A 19,128-nucleotide genomic window follows, 5' to 3' on the forward strand; every position below is an offset into this window, starting at 1 on the left:
CTGCTTTAATGTTTAATGGGACAGTTTCTAGTCCCATTTGCTTTAATCTTGGGCAATACTACAGTTCCCTTATGCTCTACAATTGTTATTTTGCTTGATACTCTATCATCATCCTGTTTTTAACATATACACAGCATTTTTTAACCATTATTTTTCAAGTATATGATAGAGAATATTATCTACCCAACATATGTATAAAGAGTAAAAATGAATACAGATATAGTAGAGCAGAAGTCTGTTGACGGCCTGGTGTGGTAGCACACACCTTTAATCCCAGTGACACAAGAGGCTGAGGCAGAGAGATCACAAGTTGGAAGCCAGTCTCAGTAACTTAGTGAGACCCTGTCTCAAAATAAAAAATAAAAAGGGGCTGGGGGTATAGCTCAATAGTAGCATGCTCCAGGTTCAATCCCCAGGACTGAAGAAAAAGAAAAAAAAAGTCTGTTGACAGTATCAAATAGTCTTATCTATGAATTTTTAAAATTTAACATCAGAAATAGAGACTATAATATGAAAAGATACGACAATGCCTTCTGAGTATAGAGAGAGGAATACCCCCACCCCACCCCCTGGCATGTGCTAAATATCTACCCTGGATATATTCAGCTTTGGGCTAAGAGGTAGTTAATGCCCCACCCAGCATGTTGTTGACCTCACCCTGCACTGGAGGAGCCAGACCATTAGTAGAATCCTTGGGCTACTTATTGTACAGGATCCTGCTAGACCAAAGCTACTTCTCCAAGTACATTTAAAACCAGACATGGTTCTACCTGTCTGTCCTTTATAGCTTTAAGATTCATCAATAACAAACTCCACTAAAGAAAATACAAAATAACTTCTTTGGTTGTAGCTCTATAAATAAGTCTTTAAATAAGAAAGCCTAATAAAAAAGATACAAACTTCTCTCTTTTTCTAAAGGTACTTTAACCACAAAAATATGAGCTCACCCATACATTCACATAGGTATCCAAATATCTTCCAATACAGTTGTTAAAGGAGATGATCACAGCTCAGATTACAATGTTTTCACTGATGGTAAAATTTGATGATTAGAAAAGATGAAGGACAAAAGGGAATCCTCTGGTGATCTGTTGCCAAGCTAGGCAAACTTTTTTCTTCACAATATACTTATCCTTGGCAAGAATGTTATGAGAATTAACAAGGGAACGTGTGGAAAATATTCAGGGTTCTTTGAAGAGACAAACTTTCTCTAATAATTTGAAGGTGTGATAGGCTTTAACTCTCACTTTCTAACCAACAGTAGCCTGGGACCTGGCAGCAGCATTTTTCAACTCTTTGCTGACTGTAGACATCTCAGGGCTCTACAAAGGGAACAGGGGTTAGGTGGAATGGAAACAACTCATATATCTCCACTTTATTTTTTTCTGCCTAAATATCAAGATGAAAATAATGATGTTTATTTTCATCTAAAAATTATACTGAGGGGCTGGGGGATGTGGCTCAAGTGGTAGCGCACTTGACTGGCATGTGCGAGGCACTGGGTTCGATTCTCAACACCACATAAAAATAAAATAAAGATATTGTGTCCACCTATAACTAAAAAATAAATATTTTTAAAAAAATTACACTGACTGTCTTTTCAAAACAAATACTATCTCTCAAAGTTAAGAAAGTGTTTAAGTGTTTAATAGTTCTATGTGGCTAAAAGCCAGTGTCTAAAGTTTTTACCATCTTGCTCACAAATACAAACCAATCTTTCAATTGTTACTATAGCCACTTTTTGCAATCTGCTTCTTGAGAATCACAGTTATTACAAAGCAGTATCTTAAAAAGAATTCTCTCTCTCACTTTGATGATTGAAGACCAAAACACTCTACAGTGTTGTCCTCCTCTAAATTACAAAATTCTACCAGATGAACACTTTGAGTTACTTAAAATATAAATGGAGATCAAATAACTAACCACTCAGGTCCCTATGTACTAAACCACATAATAATGGGTCTATTGCTAATCTTTAGATCTAATTCTCAACATACTTTCAAAAACAGTTAGTGACCTCTTTTTCTCACTAAAAAGGAGGTCACTAACTGTTTTTTGTTTTTAAGTTGTTGATGGGCATTTATTTATTTATTTATATGTGGTCCTGGGGGTGAATTCTGTGCCTCACACATGCTAGCAAGTGCTCTACCACTGACTTAACAACCAGAGCCCTAAGGTCACTAACTTTTACTGCTCACTCCTACTCAAAATATTGAGTCATGTGCATTTAATATGTATACATTTGTGTATATATATTTAATATATATAACTAAATTACACATATGCATATTCATTCATAAATGAATTTGAAAAATAGAAATTTTTAAAAGGCTGAGATATAGGCTCTCATCAATAAATCTTATCTCACAAAATACAGATTTTTTGTGCCCTTATTCAGAGGCTGCTGACTTAAAAAATCATTTTGTTCAAGCTTTAAGTATCCTTTCTCGCTGGGAATGGAACCACCATTTGACCCAGCTATTCCCCTTCTCGGTCTATTCCCTAAAGCCCTAACAAGAGCATGCTACAGGGACACTGCTACATCGATGTTCATAGCAGCTCAATTCACGATAGCAAGACTGTGGAACCAGCCTAGATGCCCTTCAATAGATGAATGGATAAAAAAAATGTGGCATTTATACACTATGGAGTATTACTCTGCATTAAAAAATGACAAAATTATAGAATTTGGAGGGAAATGGATGGCATTAGAGCAGATTATGCTAAGTGAAGCTAGTCAATCTTTAAAAAACAAATACCAAATGACTCCTTTGATATAAGGGGTGTAAACAAGGACAGGGTAGGGACGAAGAGCTTGAGAAGAATATTTACAGTAAACAGGGATGAGAGGTGGGAGGGAAAGGGAGTGAGAAGGGAAATTGCATGGAAATGGAAGGCGATCCTCAGGGTTATACAAAATGTCATATAAGAGGTAAGGAGGGGTAAGTCAAGAGAATACAAATGGAAGACATGATTTACAGTAGAAGGGGTAGAGAGAGAAAAGGGGAGGGGAGGGGAGGGGAGGGGAGGGGGGATAGTAGACAATAGGACAGACAGCAGAATACATCAGACACTAGAAAGGCAATATGTCAATCAATGGAAGGGTAACTGATGTGATACAGCAATTTGTATACGGGGTAAAAGCGGGAGTTCATAATCCACTTGAATCAAACCGTGTAATATGATGTATTAAGAACTATGTAATGTTATGAACGACCAATAAAAAAATAAAAAATAAAAAAAAAAATAAGTATCCTTTCTCTAACATACATCATTACTAAGCTGAAGGCTGCTTTAGGTACAACCTTGAATGGATGGGTTGACTGGAAGGGGGTCAATAAAATTACACTTAGATCTCACAGTATGGCTCCTAAGAAATGACACCACTATAAGGTAATTATTCACTGACCAGGTATGCTTGAAGGCCCATGAAGGATTAATCTGGAAGATCCTTGGGAGAAGCATGGCAGAAGCACCACAGTGCATATGTTAGAGGCATGAATATTACTCTTGAAGAACCTATACATAAAGACTACAAGGAATATTTCAACAACGTAATAACAACAAATAGTGATTCAGAAGAAAACTCATCAAAACCCCCACTATGGACAACCTACTGATTGTAAGAAAGAAAGATGGGGCAAAGACACTCAACCTGGACTTTTCAAAACAAATACTCTCTCTCAAAGTTAGGAAAGTGTTTAAGGCTAAGGTGGTCTGGCTAGCCTTAACAGCTTTCAGGGGCAAAAAACACGGTTCTTTAAAAAAGAAGTATAGTAGGCTGAACTTGATAATCTTTAATATCAATGCTTAGAAATCTCAACTTTCCTTCAGGCTTTCTACAAGACAACTTGGACACTGCATCCATTTCCTTCCACACCAGAAATTCTCAATGTTTCTAGTTAATCCACTATATTCACCTAAATGAAGGTTTTGAAATGTGTGACCGAGAGATCAATGCCTCTTTTATCATTTCATGTATGTACACTTAAAAATATTACCCTCAGTTCCTATTATAATACTAGCATGCAAGAGAAAATGAGGTCAACCTAAATTCAGTCAATGAAACTGGATATGGCCATGAGTGTTAGTACTTCTAGTTTAGTCTTCTTTCCATCTACAATATCTACTGATGTGTTTTACCAACACCATTTACATACACATGATCTTTATGATGAGATTATAATAGCAGCTACCAATTGATGAAAGTCTACTATGTGAACTTTGTATTTCTTTTCAAATTAATGAGATAGTTATAATCCCATTTTACAAATGAAGAACACATTTTTAAATGTGTCAATTTATTTACTTTAAAATCAGTTTGTAAGTGGTTAAAGCCATATGAAACCAGGTCTCATTTTAGAACTTGTATTTTTTTACTTATTATTTTTTTGTAGTACTGGGGGTTGAACTCAGGGCCTAGGCAAGTGCTGTACCACTGAGCTACACCCTCAGACCCCTAGATTCACATTTTACAACTATTTCAGTAGATGCTGTTTCCAAATCTGCCCCTACCCAATTTCTTTCAATGATATGGTTTTCCACTGTTTGTTAAATAAAAAATAATTACTATATAATAAAATGTGAAAAGAAGTAACATGATGTATTGGAAACAACACAGTCTTTAGTATCTAAAAGATACTAAAGATCTATGTTCAAATCCTGGCTCCATGACTCATTAGTAATATTACCTCAGAAAATACACTTAACTTTCTGAGTGCCTGTTTTTACATGTATAGGAGGAATAATGATTAAGTATCCTGCAGGTGTTCTGAAGACTGAGCATGCATACTGAATGGTGCCTGGCAATGCAGTAAGCATGCAATAAATGCTATTATCATTTTTAGATACACAAAGTAGTGTGGGGAGTAGAGAGAAGGCAACAGATCTAGAAGACTTGAATATCAAGTACATGATATTCTGAGGAAGTTCCTGCTAGTTTCAGTATCTAAACTCTGTATACCAATCTTTCCCAAACCTCTGACGATGACCCAACGTGCTCATGGTTCACTCCTTGACACTACTTGAACATGCTGATAGTGCTAAAAGTAAACCCTGTCCTGAGGGCCAAGACTAGAAGGAAAGAAAAAAAACTAAAAGTACACCGCACATGTGAAATGTTAGACCTAAATCAAAGGGCTCTGAATGTTTAAGCTTATGGCTAGAGTGGGTAGGCAGGTGGCTCTACAACTTCCCACTAGCTAATAAGGATGATCTGTCTTATGCCAGGGCACAATTCTTTTACATCAATCAGTAGAGAAATCTACTCTATTTATTGGAGCTTGCTGACTAGGCTCAAGAGAGCATACCAGGACTATCTCACCCAACCCTGTGTAAAAGCTTGTCACTTAGAGAAGTAAAATTAAGTTCGGTAGAGCTCAATGCCAGGATGCTACTCTAAAACTATGCAAAGACAGTTCTGTTTGAGGTTTAATATCAAAGCCTATAAAGGAGCTGAGCTTTCAGTGCAAGTCATACTTGGAAATAGTTTGCACTATTTCTATTGGAGAGTTACAAGGAATTTTTAAGTACAAAAATATTTTGACTGTGACCTTTAGAAAAACAATAATTATTATTTTTTATAATTATTTTTTACTCTTCTAAATATAATCCTTGAGATTTTTTAAATAGCAGGCAGTATTATTAGAAAAGGCAAATATTGTTTAAGATAAATTAAGCTATAGGCTAAGAGAGCAATGGGCATTATGACTGTTCTTTAGAGAGCTGTAAGATTCATGTCTTCACATTTAATAAAAATGTCACAGATGCACAAAAGACGTTTTTGCGACTCCAAGCAACTGAAAAGAATGATCTCAGCACATTCCGTGGCTTTAAGATGAATAAGAGAGAGTGATTTTCCAAAACTAAGATACTATGATAGTCAAGTTAAAACACCAATTTTTTACATTAAAACTTCTGTTGCTCTCTGTTCTCTAGTATTTAAACAATGTATGTTTGTTTTTGATAGGTGCAAGACTTGGACAAATTAGCCACATGCTAAAAACTGGGAAATGACCTGCATTTTATGTTATGTTTCATGTCCTAATAACAATCTTCAGATATTAGGAGATAAACTTTGATGTCCATCTTCTTGGATCTACCTGACAACATTACCCAGTCAATCTGACCCCCAAGAACACCACCTCTGATTTCTGCTCACATGCCATACCCAATACAGAGCATAAAATATATTATTTCACAATTCATAAAAGAAATCAGAGACTACCCTGGTAAGCACACCAAGTTAGAACCAGTGGCTCATTTCTATTAGGAATTCAGGTAAGGATGAATTCACATAAGAATGATGTACATACCTGTACCACAGGATCTTTTGGTTGGTGTGATTAACGAGACATGAGCTGTGTCTGTGCATGGCCCACCTAGAAACAGAAAGGCAGGCACATCAGTCAGAACATATCCTCCACATGCCCATAGTTGCTACCTTGAAGAAAGAAACCTAAAGAGGAAAGGATCAACCTGCAAATATGTACGAGGAGGGTAGTAGGAAATAGTGGTGAGTTAATTCTAAAGACCTAATTTTAGTTCAGCAATTGTCTCTCTAGAGGTCCATAGCCTCTCACCTTAAAACATGCTTTTCACAAAATAGTCACATAATTTTAAGAAGTTAAAGATAAAAATTTAATTAGAATTCAGATCTAGGTGAGAAGAAATTACCAGTAAGTTTGGGGAGATGAGTTTTTCCATAAAGCAATAAGCAAGAATATTCCCTCTTTTGATCTCAGTGGTCATTCTATCTTTGAATTTACTGTAAAACTATCCATATTTAAAGGAAAGAACCCCCCAAGGAATAACAAATTGCTTGTCAGAAGAAGTAAGGATCATTCTAAAACATAAGGAAGGCCCTGCTGACCAAGAAAGAACATTTAGTTTTATTATAAGAACTCTGATTGATATGAAGCAGAAGCATTAGACACACCTGTAACCTCCCACAACTTGAGAGGCTGAAGCAGAAGAATGGCAAGTTCAAGATAAGCCTGAGCAACTTAGTGAGACCCTATTTCAAAAATAAATAAATAAAAATAAATAAACAAACAAACAAACAAAAAGGGCTGGGGATGTAGCTCAGTGGTACAGCCCCCCTGGGTTCAATACCCAGTATTCAAAAACAAAGGAAAGGAAGAAGTATGATGAAGAGAACTGTCAAATAATTTTGGTGGGCTCAGAGAGCTGATTCATATGCAAAAGATATAGTCAGTCAGAGGATGAAGGTTTGAAAAGCAGTAATTTCATTCTGTAAGATCAGGACCATCAAAACATTCTGAAGTTGACACTGATACACACCCCAGCATCCCTCCCCCACTGACCATGCCCTACCTTCTGAATAGAAAGTTACTATATAAATATGAAGGCCAGTGGTGATAATCAGAAAGGAACTGAACACAAAGGGTAAATGTTAAACATCTATTTTGAAAAAGCTTCCCAAGTGACTATGACTAGCAAAGGGGAAACACAGTTTCTTGGCATAGTTGTATATCATCTACGACAAGACTTCATATCACTGAAGTTACTCAATGTAAAGGAAGGAACCTGATAGAGCTCTGAGACCTGTTCTAGTTTATGACACTGAGATGCAAGGGTTTAAGAACCTGGAGATTCCACTTATGGAACTTAAGCATTTCTGTACCAAGGTCAACTCTTTCCTATACTTAGGTCATATAATAACAGTAACAGATATAAGAAGGCACAGAGGGGAAATTCTTAAAGGTAGCAAAACAGAATAAGTGCACTGTTAACTTCAAAGACTACTTAGCACACATCTACTATGTGCCACCACAGGTTCACAGAGAGCTTATCATGTTATTAGGAAGGCAAAAATATATGTACCAGAGTAAAGAACAAGAAATGAACAACAACAACAACAAAATGGCTGGACAAAAAATGACCAAGTACTACAGTACAGAACAGGTAATAAATGTTATATGTAATGAGGAAGAAGAATGTTCATCAGTGGCAAAAAAAAAAAAAATGTGGAAATGCAACAATTTGAAAATGAGGCAAGAATAAGTTAAAAAGTTTAGGAAGACCAGAGAGCAGGGTACTTCAACTGAATGTTTTTCTACAAATGTTACACTTGCCAGAGAAAGCTTAATATACTAAAATTCCAGAGGTTCAAATGGGGCAACTGTGACTTGAAAACATGCAATATGAAGAGATAATGAGCCACATATAAACTTAACACCAATCCCACCTCCTTAAGAACCCTCTAGGCACTGGCTTTTTACAACTCTGCAAAATGCTGTAGTTTCTATTTCCATGTTTTGTTGGCATTCTTACTTCTGGGACACTACAGGCTTTTATGGAAGGCACAGTTTAGGTCCATGCTGTAACTATTCCTAACTTGCTGAATAATCCTGGGTAAGTGGTCCTTAGGTTCTTTAACAAAAAAAAAAAAAAAAAAAAAAATGGAGGGGGGATAATAGAATTGCCAGTAAGTCAGAGAGTTAATGGATTATCTACTACATTTATAAACTCTAAAACTTTATATTACATATCATCACTTTCTTTTCCATCACATTTTATGTTCCCAAGAATTAAGACTCATTGTTACCTGGTCATGGATCATGACTATGTGGACAGTAGGTGCTTAACAATGTTCATTAAGTGACAACCACCAGCTGTTTGACTTAATCAGGAAAGTAAAGCACATTTTTAAAGAACTTTTTAATGGGGGTATAACACGAGAAGAATAAAATATAGGTATCCTATATTTCCTATATATCCGAAATACTTAGGACCAGTACACTGTATACCCTTTATATATAAGTTTGAAAGTAATTTTACACAATATTTTTGTTGGGCCTTTGTTTTGACTGTGATCCATGATGTGTGTGCAGGCATGGAATTTTCTACTTGTGGTATCATGTTGGGGCTCAAAACCTTTTTGATTTTGAAACATTTTGGATTAGGAATACTCAACCTATATTAGAATAAATTACCCAAATCCTAAATGTATGTCCTGAGGGATTTTAACATAAACATGCACAGGTAAGACTGATATAAAAATATTAGAACATTTTCTACATCCAGAAAAATATAGATTCCCAGGTCTTGGGTCTGGAAATTTTCATGCAATAGGGAAGAATGAGCATAGGAGGCCATTAGTGCATATTTCTAAACCAGCTGAACACTAAAATATTAACAGCCCAGTTAGTTCTAGCATCTGACAACAATTTTTTCACACATAAGTTCAATATCTGGCCATGGTCACTGGGTTACCACAACATAAAGCTGCACAAAGCACAAAAGCCAATGACAGCATAACTATCAGAGTACTTTATTTTAAAAGGTATAAGATAATTCATCCGGTAAAATTAAAAAGAAGGGAAGTCATCAAAGCACCTAAAGAAATTTAGCTGTGTAACACCTCATATTTACAAATGTCTTAGATAATTATCAAATAAGAGAATCTTCACCTCATTTGTAGACTGAGAGTTTATCCTTTAAAAAAAAGACTCTAGTGAATGACTTTCTGTAGGTTTTGGCAAATATGCAAATAACTTTATGGCTACCAAGCATATCTCAACATGAATCATCATGAGAGTGTTCTCTAGAGAGCTTGTTAAACTAACAACCCAATCCAATGTATTCACTACATTACAGTAAAGTACAAATAGAACCAGAGTTGAGCCAAGACAAATTGACAGCAAGAGTAACTGGCAGTGATAATATATTCCAGCTTTGATAATTGGGCAATATTATAAAGAGATCTTGGAATTAAGTTTGGTTTGGCAGACTATAACCTATGAAGCACTTTAAAACCAGAGCAGAGGCACACGTGAGCACCTCACATATATCCTACACTAATTGTGCTGTCATCCCAAACTCCTATACTCTCAAATAAAAGGAGCAACCCCAGGAGATGACAGTATCTACCCTTACACAATTAATTCCAAGTCAACTCTTAAAATGCATGCAGGAAATCATGGGCAACTCAAGGGAAACCTTTTTAAGTTTCTGTCCACAACAAGAAAAACATAACATGGTTACCATGTGGTTATAATAAACAAAATAGTTCCGATAGCTGATGGTCAAGGTCAAAGTGAGGGCCTCTGCTCCATTAAAAAAAAAAAAAAGGCTTTGGCTTTTTCTTTTCTGGACTTTCCAATGCCTGGGGGCCTGGCATATGTCCACATAAGTCACTGTAAACTCTACTCCCATTTTTAGCTAGCTGTCTTCTTTCCAAGCAGCAGGACTGAATACAGCTAGTTAAGAAGAACAAGATAAGAAAATCTCTTCATGACTATAGGTTCTCTAGGTGAATGGGAAGTGAGATGGAAGGGGAAAGTATGTTTGGAACTCAGGCTGGGAAAATAAATATATTTCTTAACACAGAGCAATTCAAACCATTATCTATGTCATCCAGAGAGGCTCAATGTATAAAGCCTAAAAGGCATTTATTTTAGGACTGCAATTCAGGGGAGCTGAGATTCCAGTAGAGACTACAATGTGTCCCATTAGAGGAGTTTAGAGTATCCTTTTAAGGGTAAAAAGGAAGTTCATTGGTCTTCTATACAGACCATATCATTGTTCTAGGAAAGAATTCAGTTTATATACTCTTCAGAATATTCATACTTGGCAAATAATTTTCTTTTGGTATGTTAGCAAGTTCACAGAGTGGTCATCATGGCACAAGATGAAGTCTGCATCATAAAATGGAGTCACTTTTTATGACTGGAGGGGTTGGATTACTGGGGATTGTACCCAGGGGCTCTCCACTACTGAATTACATCCCAGCCCTTTTTGTTTTTAAATTTTGAGACAGGGTCTCATTAAGTTGCCAAGGCTGGCCTTGAACTTGAGATTCTTCTGTCTCAGCGTCCCAAGAGGAGGAGATTATAGGCATATGCCACCAGTGCCTGGCTATCAATTCTCTATTTTCTAGCCTATATTAGTGGCAACTAGGTTTAGAAAAATAAGTGGGGTTTTAAAAATGTTTTGTTTATGTTTTTTCAAATCATGAGGTTCCTTGCTTAATCATGGCAGAATCTCTGGGATCTCCAAAGCAGTTAATATCAAGATTACCAACTTGAACTAACTTTTAGTTAATTATTATTAGTGTTTTAAAAAATTTTTTTTGAATAAAACTAAATTAAAGAAGCTTTTTCAAGCTTCTTTATTGACTGAAGATATTTAATAAAACTCTAGCATTTTGCCTTTGATATTACATTCAGAGGACTTTTTTCTTAAATGTCAAGTTTCAACAATGTAGTTTAGAATATGCGAGTGAATAATGTCTGTAGGTAGCTTGTGATTTATGACAAGAGAAGTCTGAATATCTTTTCTTTTAGAGATGTTTCTATCTTGTTTTAAACACATATATTGCATTTCCAATTTCACATGAAATGATATTCTTCAGCTGTATTCCCAATAAGTAGACACAGCATTTCCAATAGGGCATTGAATTTTCCTGGGGAAAATACTGATTTCAGCCCCCTAAAGTTGAAGACCTGGGTCAAATTTGCATATTCACTTCACTGTAACCAGCAAAACAGGGCCATATAAAGGTCTCCCATTAACTATCAATACACATATTTCTAAAAGAAATAGAATAAATTTTTTCAGCCTTCCATAGTTATCAAGCATATCAAAAGCAAACAGCCTCCTCCACAAAATAATCAAAACAAAACAAAAAACTGAGCTATTCATGTAGTAGTCAATCCCAAAGGTTACCAGAAAATAGTGATTCAAGAAGGAAGTAGAGAATACTGGTTTGGAGGATACCTGCATTTATCCAAAGCTGAGTAAATAGAGAACAAGAGCATTTCTCCTTAACAGAGATCAACAATCTCCTTAAATAGAGATCAACAATCTATTCTGAAAAGTTTTGTAAAAACAACTGTGATGATTGGTTATTTTTGGCTTCTGTTTCCACTAGCCCTCATTGGTTGCAGTTAAACTATGTGCTAAAACACATCAATTAGGAAAAATGGACTGTCAAGGAGTCAGTCAGCTAAAAATAGCCAGAAGCTCAATAATCAAACAAATATTCTACTAGCAGCCCTTTCATGGTAACCGCAAAACATTAATACACAAAAATAGCCATTCCTTTTGCAGATTTATAACACTTCAATTTTCTTGCTTAATTAACATGACATTTACATAACAGTATCTAATTAATTTCCAAGGAAAGGCACTGTAGGCTAATTAGGAATGCATCATCCTTTTTTAACCAGCTTGTCAATTTCACTCTTTTATAATCCATACATTGTTTACCTTTGTGGCATCCTTCCCAAACCTGTGGTTTTACCAAGAGCTACAATTTTCCCCCTTCTCAGAACATCTTATGGAGAGTTTCTTGGAGGGGAGGAGAAAGGAGGGGGACCAAAAAAACCCCCACTTTTCTACTGGAGATATAAACTCTGCCATCTCCTAATGAGACCATGTTAAGAATACAAACTTAGGGCTGGGGATGTGGCTCAAGTGGTAGTGTGCCAGCCTGGCATGCACAGGGCGCTGTATATGCACCTCAACACCACATAAAAATAAAATAAATATATTGTGACCACCTAAAACTAAAAAATAAATATTTTTTAAAACAGAATACAAACTTAGTTAAAAATATTCAAATCTATGTTTCAAGTATTCAATCTATATTTCTTCAGCAATGAAACTGTTCTTTAAAAACCTTCACATATAGTTAAGAATTGATGGCAACAAATGAATATTAGGGACAGATGAGAACACACAAGAAAATAAGTCACCTCTTTAGAAAAGAAAACCCAAGGCTGGCGTTGTGGCTCAGTGGTAGAGCCCATGCCTCACATGCATGAGGCCCTGGGTTCAATCCTCAGCACCAAATAAAAATAAATAAATAAATAATGAAGATATTCTTTCTATCTACAACTTAAAAAAAAAAAAAAGAAAGAAAAAGAAAACCCCACCCTCCAACCTCACTCTAAACCTGCAATTCACAAACTGTTTTAATCAGAAAGGACACATCTAATCTGTCTATATAATTAAGTTTGAAAAGCTCCATTGATTAAAAACAAGGATATATAAAGATATAATGAGCAGAATCTAAGTTTACAGGAAATCAGCCCAGAGAATAGCCCTCCCATTTCTTCTAATGAAACTTCCAAATTAAACCATTTGTAAAGCTTGTTACAGAATTTAAGTGTTAATCTCCCTGTCAGAAGTTCTAATCCTAACCCAATGATCTCACACTATTTAGACCTAAATTAGGGATTTATGAGAAAGGGATTTTCAAAGTGGGTCAGAACTTGCTACTGGTGGCTTATCTATTTTGCTTGAAAAGGGTTTCTCAACAAAATTTCATTACCAGTCCACCCTAATTCCCCTGAATAACTGTATGCTGTTCATCTGCAAATATTAGGGGTGTATATGCATAATTATTAACCTATGTGCTCAATAGAATTAAAGTTAAAATTCTCCTACACTATCTTCCTCATGCAACAGTGCTAAGAGCAAACCTAAATCAGGGGTGCTTTGCATGTGCCCAATACGGACAGGCTCTTAGGGTCGAGGTAGATCTCCCTGTTTAGACCTGGAGATGTTATAGAAGAAAGGCTTTCTCCTGACCAAGAAACAGTATGCATTAATAAAATGAGCTTCAAGGGCAGAGACAGTTTCACTCATGCTAGTGATCTAGTACAGTAATTGTTCAAAATGTTTTTCACTATTAAGTGAGGATAATCCAAGACAAAAGCAATTACTGGATATAACTAGGTATTCAGAAGGGAAGCACAATTATTAAATAAAAAAGTTGATTTCCATAATATGTATATGTTAATTTAGCAAAGCAGTTCACAAAAGTTTTGGTCTTGAGATAAACTTTCTACCTTTAAAAATTTTGAACTTTTCTTTATGTAGGTTACATATTTATTTATATTTACCCAATCTGAAATTTTTAATGACAAAATTTAAAAATGTTTTCACTTCAAATTAACAAAGAAAATTATGGTTCAACAAAAAAAATCATTTTTATAAAACATAATTACAATTTCAAAAAACAAAGTAAACTGGTTTAAAGACAGACACTTAAATTTTAAATGATTCACATGCAATCTATTGCAATATTTATATGAAACATCTGAAGGAAACCTGCCCTTCTACAGATAAATAGTTGGCAAAGGAAAGACTTCAAGACCCCTGAGTGGGTCTTGGGAACTGTATAAGATGCTCAGGCTACACTCTGAGAACAGAGCAGATCAACGAATCTAAAGATAAATGTATTTTTCAATTTCTCCCTATGCCTTACATGCCAAATGGCTTACTCTAGTCCTACAAATGATGTGTTGAATGCAAATAATAATAATAAATTTGCCCATTCTCAAAAAAAGTTAACATTTAAGAAAATAAGGGCATGTGAGTGGAATAAACTTTACACTCATAATTTTGAAACAGGACATTCTATTCCTGCTACTTACGTAGGAAGAGTAAAAAGTAGGTGAATTTACTCAATATCAGTTTTTCAGATGTGATAATGTGACAAAGCCCAACAACAATTAACAGTGAGCTTCTAAGACATTATCATCCTGGAAGTAAAAACCAGAATTCATTTTTGTGAGGCTAATATATCTCTCACCTGGCTAATAGAATCAGTTCTAATTTTAGACACCATATTATCTCTTGTGACAAAGCATATTTAATATGGATATGAAATTAGGGGCTGTCACCTCTCTAATTTAAGCTTCAGTTTTGAGTATTTACAGGCTTAAATAAGGCCTAACTCAGATTCCTAAATTTGCATTTTATCATTAACACATGCATGCTTTTCATAACATTAATGGAGATACCTCTTGGTTTTGGAAGAACCTTTTTTCTTTCGTTTCTGTTTCTTTCTTTCTTTTTTTTTTTTTTTTAATAGTTCAGCTGACAAGAGTGTTCTATAAATGCTGGGTTGCATCAAGAACTGAAAAATGGTTGGAATGCCTTACTCAGAAAAGGAAGTAACTTGTGCATGTTCTTCACAGGGGGCTTCAGGAAGAATGAAAATAAGCCATCAATTCAGGCCACAAATACTACCCAATGGACTTTAAAAAGGAATTTAGGACACAGGTGACCTCCTTCTCTGTCTCTTTGCTGAGTTCCTCCCACAGTACCACTACTGGCAGTGTATTCAGAGTGACAGTGAATAAAAGGTACTGATAGTCAACCTTCTTGCTTTATAGACAGAAGTGATCATTGAAGAGCATATTAGCAGGACCTCTCTTTGCCACTAGTACTTGAAAATGTCATAGTATGAATTATGTAGAGAGGGGGTTATACTGATATTTCAGAATTTTAAAAACTGCTTACTGAACTGGCATCCTGTTGTCTTTATTAAATCTGATTTAATTATCTTTTTGATAGATTAAGAAGCGAGATGGCTTATGAAGTAACAGAAGACATGAACATAAAATGCAAAGTTACATAGTCATTTTTTGGTACTGGCAACCCTGAATTTCAGAGAGAATTTCACAAACACAAAATATAAGTAAGGTTAAAATGACTACATTTAACACATTCAAATGGATTTTCCTAGTATAATAAGGTTTTTTCAGCCAAACTTTTTGTCATAAATAAAGCTTAAAATCAGAATAGTGTCACCCATTCTCTGTACCTACACAAAATATAAAAACAATATGACAACTAGAAAAGTCGAAGCTGTGTGAAGTGTGGTTATTCACTGTGACCTTTACTTTCAGAGAAAAACAGAGCATTTAATTTAATAAAAACATTTTAAAAAATCAGTATGTGCGAGGGTGTGTGTGTGCAGTGATGATGTTACTCAAAACCTAGTCTAAATATCAATATCTGTATAATCTTACAGGTGCCTGAGGAAATCTTTATGGGAAACTAACCTTTCAGATTTGCAGACTTCTTAAGGCACCTTAGAAAATGAAAATTAAAGTTTGCTAGTCTTCTCTCTTGCAAAGAGGAATCTTGAAAGGGGAAATTCAGATGATAGAAGAAATAGCCACGAACAAAAAGACTTATTTCACAATAGGCAGGGTGCCATTTTTCTAAGAGAGAGGTAGGGGGAGAGAAGAAGTGAGAGGGGGACAGATGAGCAGAGAGAGACAGACACTAATTTCCAATGTTCCAAAGTCTGAGATGAATTGTCACCACTCAAATCTCCAAATGTAATAGTGACCCTGACTTTTGAATTGTTTATTTCTATTCCGAATGGTAGAAAGCAATGAGAAGCTTTTTTTTTTTTTATGTATCAAACACATAAAAGTAGGCTTTAAAAGGGAAAGAAAAATTAAAAATAAAAGTTTCCTAAATATTTAAATCCTTAAGTATTTACTGAGTCTATTAGAAGCAAGAACAGTATGGAGATTATGGTTATAATAAAAGTACAACATTACTACTCTTGCATTTTGGGGCCATTATTAAGTAAAATGAGGGTTACTTAAACATAAACATTGTGATTCTCTTAAACATAAGCATTGTGGGTCTGACAACTTAGCCACTGGTAGCCAAAGTGCAAGTAGCATATACACAGCATGGATAAGGTAGACAAAGGGATGTCTGACAACCTGGGCATGAAGGAGCAGGATGGCACAAGATTTTATCATGCTACTCAGACCAGTATAAAATTTAAAACTTATGAACAGACATACTACATAGCATCAGAATTTAAGAACAGAAGCCACAAATGAGCAAGGACTTTAGATATCATCTTATCCAAGCCCTGATGTTACTGAGAAGAAAACATCCAGATGTTACTGAGAAGAAAACATCACTCAAGGAAGTGACTTGCCTGAGATAACCCAGGTCATTAGGGACAAACCTAAGACCAGTAACCTTTTCAGAACATCTTAAGATAAGAGCATAACCCAGAGAATAACCTGTCAATCCAAGACTGTAAGGGTTAAGAGAGAACGCTTAACCAAAATTGGCTATGCCACTTAGTAGCTTAGCTGTGCAATTTAGAGTTAACTACTTAATCTCAAAAAAATTAAAGAAGAAAAGTTGCTTATATGTAATAATAAAATAGAGCAATTATAACAATGTAATAATGATAGAGGGAGAGGAGAGAATACAGAAACAAATGAAAAGTTTTCTCTGAGACTAATGGAATACCAAACTAGATGGGAACAACATGTCCACATGCAACCACACATATACACAAAATTAAATCTGACTTATACAAAAGATAACATTTCAAATAAAATTACTATATTGAGTTCAATAGTATACTGAAAGAGTATTTCAAAGAATACAAAGATGGCTTAACACTAGAAGTACATTAAAAATTAAGAGATTACATATTAAAGGATAAATACCATGTGAAAAATCTCAATTGATGCTGAAAAAGCATTTTATAAAATTCCAACACCCAGCTCTAATTTAAAACGGGGAGGGGTTTCTTTAACCTTAAAAAAAAAATATCTACAAGAAATCTATAACCAACATTCTATTTGTGAAATACTGCTAGAAAAATTAATGTAGTTCCATTAGAGTGAATAATAAGAAAAACAAAACTATAAAGCTCAAAGAAGAAATTCTAGCAAGAACTGTCCTATTTTCAGAACATGACTCTTTGTTCAAGAATATATAAGAAGGTTTTAATGAAGACAAACTATATTCCTATATGAGAAGGTCCCAATAGTTTTATACAAAAGTCAATTATTCTTAAATCTACATATTCAATATAATCCTTTAAAACAAACTAATTTTTAAAGAGAACTTGACAAGCTGAATATAAAATTCATTAAAAAGAAAATTACAAAATAGCCAACAAAATTTTAGGAAAAGAAAAACTAAGGAAGACTAATTTCATCAGATTTTAATACATACCACTAAAGTTATATTCCAGTTTTAAGATTACACAAAGTAGACCCATGGAACAAAATAGAGAGACTAGAAACCAATGTATACTTATATAATATTAATGGCATTTCAAACCAAGACTATTCACATGAATGGTTTTGGGAAACTGGTTAACCATCTGCAAAAAATAAATACTTACATACAAATCCCTATACCTCATATCATATACAAAATAAATTGTGGACTGGTTCAATGGCTAAATGTAGAAAAAGATAAACTATGAAAAGTATGAACAACATAAAAATCTTTTTATAAACCTATTATTCAGAAAGCCTTCTAAGAAAGACACAAACCTAGAAGACATATATAAATTAAAAAAGTATTTTCTAATGAACTATAAGGTACCCAAATCACAATTAAAAGACCAGTAACATACCAGAAGAAAAAAATTTTAATATTAAGTAAAAGGGCGAATTACAAGTACTATGTGTTATATGTTCTTATTTATATAAAAAATAAGCAAAACCTACATAGTATATAACTGTGACAAAAAATACCTTCTAAAATGAATAAACATGGTTATTTCTGGAAAGAGTGAGTATTTGATGGTGGAGGGGGTGGAGGCATTAAAAGAGTATTTTCACTTTCTATTCAATATAAACCTAAATCTTTGTAATTCAAAAGATAAGCAGTATTAAAAGTTTAGAAAAAGAGAAAAAAGCCAGCAAGTGAGTACTTTAAAAATCATGATTCTACTTTAATTTGGTTCTTATTTTCATCACAAGTTGGAGGTGAGATGACCACAAGTTGAAGTGCTTGAACAAGTTCTGCCCAGAAAATATTATGAAACAAAATAATATCTATAAGAAAACACTGCTAACTACTCAAGTCTTTCTACATTTTGATGAGTTTTAAGTTAATGATTCTGTACACTGATTCCTGGTGAATTTCGGACATTCAATTCAATATAGCCTGTAACAGTACATTATCAAATGATAATACAAAGTATCAATTGTTTTAGCACAGTGTCCTAATAACAGCAGCATGCTTTACAGAACCAGCTTCAGGATTAATAAATAAATGCACAAGGAAAAAAATCCCTTAAATTAAAATCAAAAGAGACACTTAAAGTTTGGGCATTCTTCATTATGGAAAAGAATCTTCTACTTTGAGACTATTATATATCAGAAAAGCTCCATCTGTTGTATAATTATCTCTGATAAATGGCCTGATGCTTTGAGCTTCATTAAAGAAAGGCACACACAGAGAGAACTGTAAATAAATCTCCCCACCATATTTCACTTAAAACCAGTCCAGCAGGAAGTCATAAAATATTTTTAATGGGTAATATTTCCAAAATGCTTTACTAGAAAAAAAAAAAAGCCA

At 34.6% G+C, this 19,128-nt stretch overlaps 1 protein-coding gene across 2 annotated transcripts in view; it reads right to left on the reverse strand.

Annotated features, from left to right (window-relative positions):
• Zfand3 (zinc finger AN1-type containing 3) overlaps nucleotides 1-19,128 on the reverse strand; it is a 303,765-nt gene that overhangs the window by 60,809 nt on the left and 223,828 nt on the right. Inside the window, exon 4 of one of the 2 annotated variants that reach the window (XM_026383581.2) lies at nucleotides 6,315-6,380. The exons of the other annotated variant lie outside the window; for it this stretch is intronic. Coding sequence (XP_026239366.1) covers nucleotides 6,315-6,380 — 66 coding nt within the window. The remainder of the gene's footprint in view (nucleotides 1-6,314; nucleotides 6,381-19,128) is intronic. 2 annotated transcript variants of the gene reach the window in all.

Source organism: Urocitellus parryii, chromosome 8 (assembly GCF_045843805.1).
Source record: "Urocitellus parryii isolate mUroPar1 chromosome 8, mUroPar1.hap1, whole genome shotgun sequence".
Taxonomy (NCBI): Eukaryota; Metazoa; Chordata; class Mammalia; order Rodentia; family Sciuridae; genus Urocitellus; species Urocitellus parryii.